Consider the following 12,858-nt stretch of genomic DNA (forward strand, 5'->3'; position numbering starts at 1 on the left):
AAACGCGAGATGTATTCATGGCTTCGTTAGGGGCCACCCCAGTGGAACTGACTCTTCCGTGACATAACCCCTGTCCACATTTGCTGGCTATTTCATCGTGCATGTAGGAAAGAAAACACCGAAAGTTGTTCTCATGAATGAGACACTTTACGGTGGTGACATCCTACAGTGGGAAAAGAGGTACCTATCTCCTGATGCTACTACTACTCTGTTCCTTGTATCCATCTGTTAAGGTAAATGGTACGTCGTGGGGAATGAGAAAATGAAAGGAAGTGAATACACAGCTGGAAACGTTACGCATGATAGACACAGCAGAGGCATAAATCGAGGGGCCGCCATGCACGGTAACCTCATTTGCGCCCCCGTGTATAGGCCGCCCCCCTTTTTTTCTTTTTTTTTTTCTTTTTTCCGCGCCGTACCTTTTGAGTAGATCAACGTACGAGATGTTAGATTCCTTGAAGGCGTTTACCTCTCTTCAAAAAAAAAAAAAAAAAATTAATTTCGCACTTGCACAGGTGTAAATAAGGAATGCATCTACATGTCCTGTTTGGAGTTGCCTTAGCTGCGTAGCCCCCTTGTCCTGCTCGCCGTGCTCTTTTTTTTCTCCCCTTTTTTTTCATCTCATCTCTTCTTTTTGCTTTCCCGCAAATATTCCATTTCGTCTTCCGTGAGGCTGTCCCCGAACTGCTTCAATATTAGCAAAATCAGCTCCTTGTGCATGTAACCCGTTTTCTGTTTTGGTTTCCGAGGAGAGGAAGGGAAAAAATGTTGAGTTGGAAGGGGCAGAGATGGAAGGGGAAGAGATGAAACGAACGCGTAGACGCACTAACACGCCAGTGTGCACAGAAATCTGCTACTTTCTTTTTCTCTCTTTTTTTTTGCGAAATGTGAGAGGATGGCATAGAGGGGCGACGCGTCGTAGATTCTCTGCCTATATGTCCCTCCATGTTTTCCTCTCCCCATTTGCCGCCTATCCCTCTCCCCATTTGCCGCCTATCCCTCTCCCCATTTGCCGCCTATCCCTCTCCCCATTTGCCGCCTATCCATCCCCACCCACACGGAGAACCCACCTGGACGTCCCAAATTTCAAAGAAGGTAATCATATTCTGTAAGGCTTCTTCCTCTTGCACTATAAAAGTTTTAATGAAGGCAACCAGGTCGTCTTTGTGTACTTCGCCCATTGCCTTCAGCTCATTCAGCTTGCTCTGCGTCAGAGGGAGATTCTGGTGGCAAGGGGGTGCAGGGCACATAAAAAGTGGACCACGAGAAATAGAGGAGAAACTCATCAGGGGAAGAGTTCATTTGGTGCTTTTGCGAGGAAGGATTGGTGGAGAATCAAACCGGCTTATAAAAATGGACACTACTCTTAGGGCATGTCAATGTGGATGGTCACCCTTCCACGTGACTACGTCCAGCCGGCGCTCTTCTTCTTACCACTTTGTATATGACATCCACGCAGTCCTCAAATGTTAGCTTGTCGATCTGCACACAAGGGGGGGAAGTTAGGAGATGCGTTTTTTTTTTTTTGTCCTTCGTCATGCCAGATGGTTCACATCAACATGTTACTTTTCACCTCCTCCTTCTCCTTACTTCTTTTTTTTGCAGGAGTTCCATCACTTGATTTATTTTTCTCCCTTCCAGACTTTCATCCACGTGAGTTGGTTGTTCACCTTTCTGTTCGGCTTGTTTTCTTTCTGTGTCATTGGTTATCTCTTTCGCCCCCTGCGAGGATTCCCCCTCCAGGGGTTGCTTCTTATCTTGCTCTTCCTCGTGGCTGCTTTTTTCTGCTTCCCCAACTTTGCCCCCATTTTTGTGCCCCTTCTGTTCTTCTTCTTCTTCTACGCCCCCTTGGTTCTTTTTCATTTCATTTATTTGCCTGTTAAGGTACTCTTGGTGTCTTTTCAGTTCGTGTCCGCTCAAAGCACTCGTCAAGAGAAGCTTGTCTCCCATTTTTTGGAGGTCCTTGTTCTTCTCCGCAGCCTTCCGCACGAAGTCATTGTACTGGGGAGCGGCGAGTTGAGGGGGAAATTTAATAACGCAAAAGGGATGTAGCGAAACGGAGCGAACGGATCGAACGGATCGAACGGATCGAACGGATCACATTGTAGACGCCGATACCCACGGCGAAACGGGTTGGTTATGGCCACAAAAGGAAGCACCCCCCAAATGGGCAAAGCTCGCGTGCACCACGCTGCCACGCGCCTCCTCCTGCACGCGTACCTTTTTCTTGCTTTTGTCAAAGGTCTCCTTGAAGTCACTTCTGTTGCCCTCCCTGGAGAGATGCTCATCCACACTAGTCATCACGCGACGGAAATTTTCCAGTGCCTATTAAGAGGATCGTAAAGGAGTGAGCCGATTAGAAGCTGTGAACACATGCAGAAGGACGAATCGGACAAGCATCCCTACACTTTAGATAGTATGCCTCCATACATGTGTTTCGTAAAATAAGAATAAAAAAAAAACTTATTGCTACTACGTTACCTCTATGAGCATGGCGTTGTTCTTCTCCAGGTGCTCCTTATATCGCAAGGTCTGATTCATCACTTCCCGTTTCTCTTTCTTTTCATTTTGTAACTTCCCTAGCATGACGTCCAAATCATCCTTCAGGCTCTTTAGGCGAGAAAAAGAACACACACATGAAGGGGTTACAAGTATACATATGTGAACACATAGAGACGAACCCCCCACACACACACGGGTGCAAATGGAATGACTCCACTCCCCGATTAGTCTGAGCTGTGGGGGAGGCGTCCCTCGAAATATAATCGGCCTACATTGATTTGATGTTCGCAGTAGCATATATTCATCTCGAGCTCTTGGATTTTTTTCCTGAGAGTGGGGAGGGGCGAGGTTCGACGTGATGTGCTTCGTGATGTGCGACGTGATGCGCAGCGTGATGAACTAGATGGTGTAGTGTCCCTCTTGGTAGCTCCCCCCGATGGGGAACAAATGAACGTTTTTATCCCATTACGTGTTCAATATATCGGTCGCTATCGACAAGTCCGTTTGCGCCCTGGCTGACTTCACGGCGTCCATCAGAATTATTTTGTCTCCCTGCAATGGCGTAAAGTGGGTAGGGGGTGCACTGGTGATATGGGTTTGACGCGGATCCCCGGGCAGGAAATGACAGATGCGTCGCTATTCCTGCGCTTTTGCACAGTTGCGCCGCGGTTACGCGGTTCTGCCGCTCTTCCCCGCATTGTGTTGCTTCATTACGCCAATTTTCTCGCAGCAGGAGACGATGCTCTCCAAGGCTATCTTATACTGGAGGAACGCGTGCTTCAGCTTTCTGAGTCTCGTCTGCGCGCTTTTGCTGCGTGGAAAGGGGGGTCATTTGGTGAATAGATCGATGGGGTGACCACTGTATAGATGAAGTGACCACCGGACCGATGGAGTGACCACTAGATCGATGAATCCATGGTGGGGAGAGCATAAACGTGCGCAGAGAGTCCGTCAGTTGCCTTTTCGGCTCCCCCCCCGTTTGTCTTTGTCCTCACTTCTGCTCGTAGTAGGTACGGCACATCTTCATGAGCTCCTCGTTTTTTTTTTTATCAACCAGAAGCTTATTTCTGCTTAATTTGCTGCGGACATGGAAGGGGAAAAATATTTGAACGGGGTGGAACCATAACATTAGTGTGCATGCCGTGACGCGCACTAAATGGAGAATAATCACATGAGTGTGATACTTCTCCTTTTTAGTTCGCCTTAATCAGGAGTGCCCCCCAATCTGCAGACCCCCATTTTCCATCTCATCCTCACTTGCGCTCCATGACATTCTGTATGATTCCATTTTGAACGTTTATAATGCTCTTTTTCGTCTTGAGATCTCCCTGATACTTCCTCACCATATAGAGCACGTTTTTTATGTCGTCTTGGTTGTAAAAAACTCCCGCCTGTGGAGAAAAAGGGGGAATAGGGGAAAAAAATAAAATAAAAAACAGCACACGTGTGTGGTTGCATAGGCTTGTATGGACGGGAGCAATACACACTGCAGAGCGCTACTCCTCAGAGGCACGACAGTGGGTAGTGCGCCAAATGATGATCACCTTGATCAGCTCGAGGTGAATCCTAGTGTCCAGATTTTTCTTCAAATGGTCATACTTGTTTTTCAGCGCCTCGAATTTATCCTTGTACGTCAGCTCGCCATATTCCCCATCGCTGCAGAGGAACGCAAAAAAAAAAAAAACCAAAAAAAAATGAGAAATAAGTGACAAAGCAAATGAAAAGGAACTTTCTCAAAATGAAACCCTAACCCCACAATGGGTAGACACTCCCACAGGTTTTTCTCCACCCCGCCCATCATCCCTTCCTCAAATCCTCTATTTTCATTTTTGACGGATGTTTATACCTGCCTTTTGGTATCCCCTCCCTTGGGGCGCATATCCCCAGGGGCTCGACAATCTTCTCCACATTTCTGTCGTGCACCTTTTCCTTCAAGGTGTCCAAATAGTCGATGTTGTTTATAATATCGTTGATTTTTTCAAACTCCTGCGATTTGGAAGAGAGAGAAAAAAAAATAAAAAAAAAAAAGTAATAATAAACTACAAAAGTAATAATAAACTACAAAAGTAATAATAAATTACAAATGTGTAACAAATGAGCCCCCTCGTAGACACAACCAGGGGCAAGCTAAGCAACGCATCCATCCGAATCATTAACGTGAATCTCCAGCCCAAATAAAATGACGTCCCTCACGCGCAACGCTCAGCATATGCTGACGCGCACTAATCGAGGAAATCCTTTCGCATAAAGAGTAGGACCTGTTTTTTTCTTGTGTGTCTTATTTGTTTCCCTTGGGAGAATAAGACGCATTCTCTATTAATCCTGAAATTTGTCACGTAAGAAGATAGTGATGGTGGTGGGAAATTGTCCATTTTAAGTAGTCGCACAGGGATATACTTGCACGTGTTTACATGCACAGGGGTGAGCTAAAATAGGCAGCTGCTCTGTCCACTTTGAGGGGGGGAGGCGAATAATAGACATTCGCCTTTTCTCTCTTACAGCTTATAGTTTATCGGCTCGCTTCCCTTGTCCTGATTATAGGATAAAAAGTGAACGGAATTATACATACGTGTGTGCTTCAAAGGGGCACCTGTGGTGGGGGGCATATGCTCAGGTGAGAGTACACATGTACACTAAGGTTAAGGTGCACGTCTTTTCTTTTGGCTTATCTTTTCGAGTTGCCCCCTTTTTCAGTACCAATAAAAGCACCGCCTCTGTGCGGAGGTCCTCGTAGAAGGAGACGCGGTTCTTCCTGAAGAGAGAGCTAAAAGGCTTTCCATCGTCATCGTCGTCATCGTAACTTAGTGGATTCCTTCTCTGTGTATGCACAGTTTTGGACACACTTCCTTTTAATATTTCCATCTTATCTTTCACGCAGCACGTGGGGGTTGTACGTGCAAAAATGTGTACACGTGTTGGTAGTGTCTTTTGGGGGGCACTTTATACGTTTTTATTTGGCACACTTTATACGGTTTTTTTTGGCACACTTTATGCACGTTTTTTTTGGCACACTTTATGCACGTTTTTTTTGGCACACTTTATGCACGTTTTTTTTGGCACACTTTATGCGCGTTTTTTTTGGCACTATTTAGGTGTTTCCTTTTCGCTCCTTTTCATGCACCATTTCTTTATAGAATAAACTTTTCGAGCGAACAAGACAACTCTCGCGCGATTGTGTAACGTACCCGCGTAATTTCAATTTGGAGAAAATGTCAATTAAACAAATTAACACTCAAAGGTGAAATGTAAGCAAAAAAAGTAAAAATAAATCAACACAACACAACGTAGTGTATCATTTCGAATTGCACACATTTATCATCACAGTGAAGTGATAACAAAAGGGAAAGAAAAAAAAAAAATCAGCACAACGCAACGTGTGACTAAATTCCTGTCTGCAAAAGTGCGATGGATGGGTAATTCATACGCGTGTTAATTTTGTTGGCATTTTTGTTTTCCTTTTTTTTTATTATCAAGTTTAAGGGGCACAATCATGCAATGAACATTTTAAACAATTTTTTAAGTGATATAAGTACAACTTTGCTCATTATGCGAATAACTGGGCGAATGTCAGTTGCGTTTTCTCCACCAACTGCATCACTCGCTGTGTTTCTCTTGCTAATAATTTGGCTAAGTCTCCCTCGGTGAAGCTACACACTCGCGGGATGGAAGTCTCTTTCGATTATTTTTATCGTCCTTCTTGCTTCACATTTCGCTGCATACGTCTTTTCTGCCCTTCATGTGTACAAATAGTTTGTTGTCACCCTATTTGGGTTCCCTCAAAATGATAAAAAAAAAAAATGACCTGCCCGTAGCTCTCACCACGCTGCCAATCAACCAGTATGTCGCAGATATCTGCACACAGGATTAAGTAGGCGCAGAAAAATGTTCCAACGTTTTTGTATTCTTTATGGTTTTTCCTGCTCTTCTTCGCTGTGTTCACTTTGCGTTGGGAAAATCGTAAAAGTTGTTACTTCGCCAAAGTGGGGACTTTTTCTTTTTTTTTTTTTTTTGCATTTATATGTGTGCAGAGAACAGAAGGGGACATATTACGAACAATGCAACTTTTTTTTTTTTTTTGCATTTATATGTGTGCAGAACAAACAGGTAGATTTTATGAACGGTGCAGTATTTTTTTTTTTTTTTTTTTTTTTTCTGGCTAGCTAGCCAAAAAGGGTTGTTAAAACTGCTCGACGCTGTCGCAAGGAAAACGCCAAAAAACAACATTAAAATCGCTCGACACGGTCACAAACTGGACGCATTTTTGATCCTCCCTCGGCTCCAACAGGCACATCTGCAAGATGCTATTCGAATGCGCAACTATTTCTCCAATTATTTCGTTCCCGCTCATGTGCTGGCACTGGTCCTCTATATCTTGAATGCCTTTTTTGTCATAGAAAAAATCAATGCTTAAATTTTTAATTGAGAACTGTGGAAGCACCACCTTCGATAGGGTCCATTCCCCACTCAGGCATTCTACAAGGATGGGAAATATGTCGTAGCCGTACTGCGAGGTGGAAGAAATGAAAAACAGATCGGTTACGAGATCTCTTCGTTTTGGCTTTGCCATGGAGTGGGTGCTAAAGTGGGGGGCTGCTCCCACATGTGTCTAAGTTCACACTCCCGTGCTACATACATACGCGCATGCAACACTGCGTAACGTACAACCAGAAGCGAGTCCTCATCCAAAAACAGACACTTCTGCATCGTCTGACCAACCCAAGAAACGAACTGCGTGTTGGGCGTGGGCTTGAAGTAGTCGCAAATTATTATTTGCTGGTTTTCTCGGTTGTTTTCGAAGCTGCTAGCTGAAAAAAAATAAAAAATAAAATAACAACAACGACAACGACAATAATAATAATAATGTGACGAAGCTGCAGAATGCTGTGCGCCCTTACCTCCGCACTGCGCGCACTTTGTTGTGGAGCGAAACTGTCCTTACCTATTACGGCTACCCTTTTGTTCGATGGGGAAAAGGAACTGTGCAAAATGACGTGCCCTTCGCATTCGATCTGTCAAACATGCGGCATAAATAGGAAAATGGGGTAGCGAAATGGGGGTCACGAAAATGGGGTAGCGAAATGGAGGTTACGAAATGGGGTCACAAAATGGGGGTCACAAAATGGAGGTCACGAAATGGGCCATTACCTTGCCGATCACGTCGTTGCTATTTAAGTTCCTGTCCTCGATCAGTTCGTCAATATTGGAATGGGTCCTGCGCAGGGAAAAGGCCCACTCGTGGGGACATTTGTAAGGCTGCCTCTACGTGGGCCACACGTGCGAGCACGCAAATAGGCCTACAAAAAATGATGCAAAAAAAAAAGGTAACCACGTCGTGGTATACAAGCAAGTGAACCTAGTTCTTCCTTCATCTGGTATGTCTTCGTCCAAAGTGCCCGATGTGCACACAAGCTGAGCAGATGAGTCCATCGAGCAGCTACACAGAATATTCCCTTCGGAAAAAGAAAAAAAAAATTAACATTGTAAACAGCAAAAAAAAGACAGACAAAATGGAGGAAACACTTCTGCACAGCTTCGCCTTCCCTTCCCCTTCTGGTCGGCCATACCTGAATAGCTCCACTGTAGGAACAAAACGCTCCCAGAGTGATTTGCCACCTTTTCGATCTTCCATTTTGTATCTTCCCCCTTTGAACAAATGAATATAACGCCGGACGAAAATCCGATGGCGAAGGAGTGGGCATGTGGATGCCAACAGGCACAAGTAGGTAGGAGTTCCTCCGATGTGATGCTAACATTGGTGGTATTCCATCGTTCGTTTTTTCCCTTTTTATATATGACGCATTTCATGTCGATGGTCAGTACGAGCAGGTCGTTTTGGCTCGACCATTCGAGGGCAACAACCTTGTGCCTGTTCTGTGTTTGTGGGGGGGTGGGGGCAGAATAATGGGTGCACAAGTGGGCAGACGAATGGGCGTGGGGGCAAATGCGGCCGCCTTTGAGCGCCCCAGTGGGGAAGACCTAGTGGCATATCCACCACCCCGCAGGCCTGCACATCTCCGCGTGCGTGGGACAACTTACCCCAAGGAATATCGTCTGACATGGGGACAACTTTCCGTTTGTTATTTTGGACACTTGCACATATCTTTTATTTTTCACGACAGCTACTAGCGTGTTCTGCGCGTTGGTCGAGACGTTTATTGGCGGTTCAGAGTCTTCCTCCGGCAGAACATATTTGGTACACTCGCATTTTATATACTCAGTCATTATGTCGTTTGTGTGCTTCGTTTCACATTACTGTTTTGTCCTTGGGGGGGGGTGCACTCCCCCGTGGGGCTCGTCTCCGTCCGTCTGAGGTGACGTTCGACGTTGAGCTTCTTTGTTGCCGCTTGGTCTCCCCTATTTTCGATCGCCCAATGGGTGTACATACACGTGGGGATTGCTAAACGGTGAGCAGAAAGGGGGCAATGAAAAAAATGTTATGCAAAGGGTGGAGAGGCTTGGGTGAGGCACATGTCGCTATTGTGCTCGCACAAGTGTACACGTTTGTGTGCCCATGTGAGTATTTATTGGCCCTTTTTCGGTCTCTTCTTTTTGACTTCCCTTTCACCTCTTTTTCACTTCATGCTCCCTTTGTGGTGTTTTTTTTTTCCCGGGGGACTCACCCAATGGGCAAACGCAAAGCGATACTCAGCAAGTGACTCGCCAAATAGCTCGCCAATCGGTTCACCAAATAGGCAAAACAGCGGACGACCCTTTTTGTAGAGGGGCACCTTTTCCTTCAGCCCCCTTGCCCTTCTCAGCTGAGCGAAAAAGACAAGGCGCACAATTCTCACGGAAATATTTTGTTCACTTAAAGTTATTGTCCACCTGTAAGGATAGACACACGCACATACGTGCGTACGTACAGCAGTGCGTCCCTACAAACGTACATACCTACTATCGTACGTACCTACCAACGTGCGTGGATATAGGCTCCCCTACTTACCTCCCTCGAGGGCTCGCACGATGAAGGGGGGTGGCCTCGGCGCGATTCTTCTCCCAGTGCTACTGCTGCTTAGCGGCCAAGTCAAGGCTGACTACGGAATCAAAACGAACAAGCTGACCTTCCTCTCCCAATCGGAACAGTGCAAAAAAGAAATCAGCATCTATGAAGAAGGAAATTCATTCTTTATACGAAATAAGGACAACACATATTTGGAGGTCCAAGAGAAGGTGACAGTCGCAGGGAGCTTGGATGTGTTTGGGACTGTCCACACGAATGAGTACCGCGCGTTTGGGCAGAAGCAGTGGACTTTGCACCACCTGGACACGTTCGACCGGAAGGAGAGTGCCTGGATCCCCTCGGTATGCTGCTTCGCCAAAGCGGCAAAAGGAGGAAAAAAAAAAAAAAACACACACACACAAACGAACGAACGAACGAACAAACAACTCTGCCATGTAGAGCAGCTTACCATGACGTTATCCCTTTTACAGTCAAACTTTTTTACCTCCTCATTTGAACTTCCCTTCCCCCGATCATCACCCCACATTTGCATGCCCAACTAACCCCCCCCCCTGTAAAAAAGGATATCAGCACATGTGGGAATTCCCCCGACACCTTTCTGGGAGGACCCTGGTACGGGAACAAAAGGGTAGAAGAATCGCTTTTCGAAGCAAATGTACAAAATGGTGCAGAGAAAGGTACGCAGAGGAGTCAAATAAAATTGCCGTGTTACGCGTATTCCCCTTCCCCCCATCCTGTAGCATATTCGGAGCTGTGGAGGCCTACACCACTGTTAGAGACATACCAAAGCACAGCGCACTGAAAATTAAATTAAGGGTTCACTTTTTCGATGCCTGGAAAGGCGATTCACTGTTTCTTCAAGCTGATAGGAAGACCGTTTGGGCTGGTAAGCATGTCGAGGGGTGGACTATCAGTGCCCTTCCTTTTTGTCACCCCACCTAGAGCAGAACTGGGCTGACATAACCTGCAACTTATATGCTAAACTTGTTCCTCCCACACTCATGCAGAATCACACAAATCGAACCCTGAAGAAAAGGTAACACCGGTTTGGGATGGCAACTTGGATCTCACCCTGTTGCGTTACTCTCCAAAAAAAGAAATAAAATAAAAAGAAAAACGCTTCCCCTTCGCTTTCCCATCCCCTTGCCTTTCCTTTCCTTCCCTTTTTTTTTTTTTTGCCTACTTCCCTCCGCAGGGTGTTGGTGACGGAATAAACCTTTGCGGGGAGGAGACTCCCGATCGGTTATCAGTTAGTGCAAACTTGGAAGCGATTACCGGGGAGCGGAATATACGCACCTGTCGTGTTTGAAATTGTGCGCGCGGCAGAAAAGGAGAACACTAAGACTTTGCCAAGCCGTCACACTGCTTACCGCATAGCATAGCAGCTTACCGCACAGCCGCTTTCCGCTTACCGCTTGCCTTTCTAATTTCCCCTCGAAAACAACCGCAGGCCCCTGTGGACGTCGAATTCGAGCACTCCTCAGGTGGGTTACGCCGGCGATGCGATGCGATTCCCCGCCCTTTGAGGCACCGTACGCGTCCCCGAAGCAGACGCACTACACTAACACAACACCATCTCCTGACGTGACGCCGCTCCCCCCCTACGCGACAGACTCGGTTAGCATACTGATTGGAAGCACTTTAAAAAAAACAAACGATGCCTGCACCACCTCGTGGGGAGTAGACGATCTGCACGTCTACTACAAATAGTTTGGGCGCCGCGGGCTGTTCTTTATCAGCGCACGTGGGGTATGCAGAAAAGAGGACGCACTAGTATGTGCACATATCTGTGTGTGAAGATATCTGTGTGTGAAGATATCTGTGTGTGAAGATATCTGTGTGTGAAGATATCTGTGTGTGCATATATCCGCGTGTGCATATTTCCACATATGCATGTGCATGTGCGCGCCTGCTCGGCGAGCTAATACAACTCCGCCTCCTGACTAAGTATCGAGTTGAAAGTCAACCCCTCGGAGTTCTTCCTATTAATATCAGCACCCGCGCTGGTTAAATACTTAATAATGTCCGTCTTCCCTGAATACGCGGCAATGTGAAGGGCAGTGTCTCCACAAGAGTCGTGTGCATTCACATCAGCGCCAAACTCGATTAACGTTTTCACTATGTCTAGGTACCCTCTATCGCAAGCATAATGCAGAGCGCACAGTCCATCTGAGTTTCTCTTATTTATTAACTGTGGGTTACTTTTTAGTGCACTCTTTATATACTGCAGATTTGCCTGCACTACGTTTTTGCAGAGGAGGTCACTCAAATTGCTTGTACTATCGGTGTTGTCCTTGCTAGTAGGGTAACTCCCCTCTGCAACTCCCGTGAGCATCTCCGCCAGTGGCTTCATCTTACTCATCGTCTTCGTAAAATCGAACGATACATTGACACTCTCCTTTTTTATCTCCTGGGGAAGGATCTTCTCTACAAATTGCACGTAGAGAAATTTGCATACTCTTTTACTTACTCCGTGGCAATGCTTCCAGGCGCTTAATTTGGCATCCATTAGGTAGCGGTTCCCTTCTCTTTCTCTTTTGGTGAGTGTTTCTTTGTCTCCACTGCATTCTGCGTTCAATGGCTTGTCTGAATCATCCGCATCTTGGTTCATGTCTCCTGCGGTTATTTGCTTGTACAAGCCATATAAGTAAATCCACTGCTCAAATTTCAGCTGACTTCTGTGCATCTTCACTGCGTTGCACATTTGAATAAATTTTTTATCCAAGTCTTCGTCACTTAAATGGATAGTTACATCTTTGTTTATTACAGGGAGTCGTATTTTTTTTTTTTCCACTCTCCTAACCATTTATGGAGTAGAACCTGTGGCGTTTTAAGTAGCCATTTGGCTACCCCCTCAATTTGGTGCAAAATTTTATTCGTCTTTTCAGGGCTGTATTTCTTCAGGGCGTACAGGATAATGCATGCTGATGCGACGTTCGCAAGCAGCAGCGTTTTCCGGTTAAGGCTTTTCAGCATTTTGGGTGTGAAGTGTAGTGGCTTGGCGACGCGGGTTCAATCCTGCCTGCGTGTGTAGTGGCTTGGCGACGCGGGTTCAATCCTACCTGCGTGCACATGTGCGCAGGGAAGGCCACTAACAGCACGCTGCAACACAACGGGTTTTTTTTGCACTTTTCGGCGAGGAAAGCGAGGCCCCCCCTGTGTTGCTCTAAAATGCCTTCAAGAAATGGAGCAGCCCATTTTATAGGCATGCCGCGTAAGGAGGAGGGTCAGCAGAATGCACAAATAGGCCTACCTACATGGGTGCCTACCTGGGTGCCTGCCTGGGCTAACTCTGCGCTTGGCGTGCCCCTCTTAGGGTTTCTCTTCCCCCCCCTTTCCCGTTTCGCAAGCTGCTTAACGAATTGGTTTCGCTTCCATCCAAGCGGCCCTATATA

At 46.2% G+C, this 12,858-nt stretch overlaps 4 protein-coding genes across 4 annotated transcripts; 1 reads left to right on the forward strand and 3 right to left on the reverse strand.

Annotated features, from left to right (window-relative positions):
• Nucleotides 1-621: 621 nt before the first annotated feature.
• On the reverse strand, nucleotides 622-4,874 carry PCYB_092480 (hypothetical protein; the record flags this gene model as incomplete). The annotated part of the gene is made up of 14 exons (XM_004222361.1): nucleotides 622-732; nucleotides 1,071-1,223; nucleotides 1,435-1,482; nucleotides 1,591-2,001; nucleotides 2,221-2,325; nucleotides 2,482-2,610; nucleotides 2,775-2,829; nucleotides 2,972-3,054; nucleotides 3,217-3,313; nucleotides 3,498-3,581; nucleotides 3,760-3,893; nucleotides 4,047-4,158; nucleotides 4,349-4,488; nucleotides 4,761-4,874. 14 exons carry the CDS (start codon nucleotides 4,872-4,874, stop codon nucleotides 622-624), a joined length of 1,776 nt encoding a protein of 591 aa, XP_004222409.1.
• A 1,805-nt stretch (nucleotides 4,875-6,679) lies between these two features.
• On the reverse strand, nucleotides 6,680-8,962 carry PCYB_092490 (WD domain G-beta repeat domain containing protein; the record flags this gene model as incomplete). The annotated part of the gene is made up of 7 exons (XM_004222362.1): nucleotides 8,539-8,962; nucleotides 8,067-8,373; nucleotides 7,856-7,952; nucleotides 7,648-7,714; nucleotides 7,442-7,511; nucleotides 7,165-7,307; nucleotides 6,680-7,006 (listed from the first exon to the last, which is right to left on the reverse strand). The coding sequence occupies exons 1-7, from the start codon at nucleotides 8,722-8,724 to the stop codon at nucleotides 6,680-6,682; spliced, it is 1,197 nt and encodes a 398-aa protein (XP_004222410.1). The 5' UTR covers nucleotides 8,725-8,962.
• Nucleotides 8,963-9,465: 503 nt separating this feature from the next.
• PCYB_092500 (hypothetical protein) lies at nucleotides 9,466-10,677 on the forward strand (the record flags this gene model as incomplete). The annotated part of the gene is made up of 5 exons (XM_004222363.1): nucleotides 9,466-9,804; nucleotides 10,026-10,177; nucleotides 10,204-10,349; nucleotides 10,406-10,499; nucleotides 10,659-10,677. 5 exons carry the CDS (start codon nucleotides 9,466-9,468, stop codon nucleotides 10,675-10,677), a joined length of 750 nt encoding a protein of 249 aa, XP_004222411.1.
• A 707-nt stretch (nucleotides 10,678-11,384) lies between these two features.
• Nucleotides 11,385-12,439, reverse strand: PCYB_092510 (hypothetical protein; the record flags this gene model as incomplete). The annotated part of the gene is made up of 2 exons (XM_004222364.1): nucleotides 11,385-12,149; nucleotides 12,314-12,439. The coding sequence occupies 2 exons, from the start codon at nucleotides 12,437-12,439 to the stop codon at nucleotides 11,385-11,387; spliced, it is 891 nt and encodes a 296-aa protein (XP_004222412.1).
• Between the last annotated feature and the right edge of the window lie 419 nt (nucleotides 12,440-12,858).

Source organism: Plasmodium cynomolgi, chromosome 9 (genome assembly GCF_000321355.1).
Source record: "Plasmodium cynomolgi strain B DNA, chromosome 9, whole genome shotgun sequence".
NCBI lineage: Eukaryota > Apicomplexa > Aconoidasida > Haemosporida > Plasmodiidae > Plasmodium > Plasmodium cynomolgi.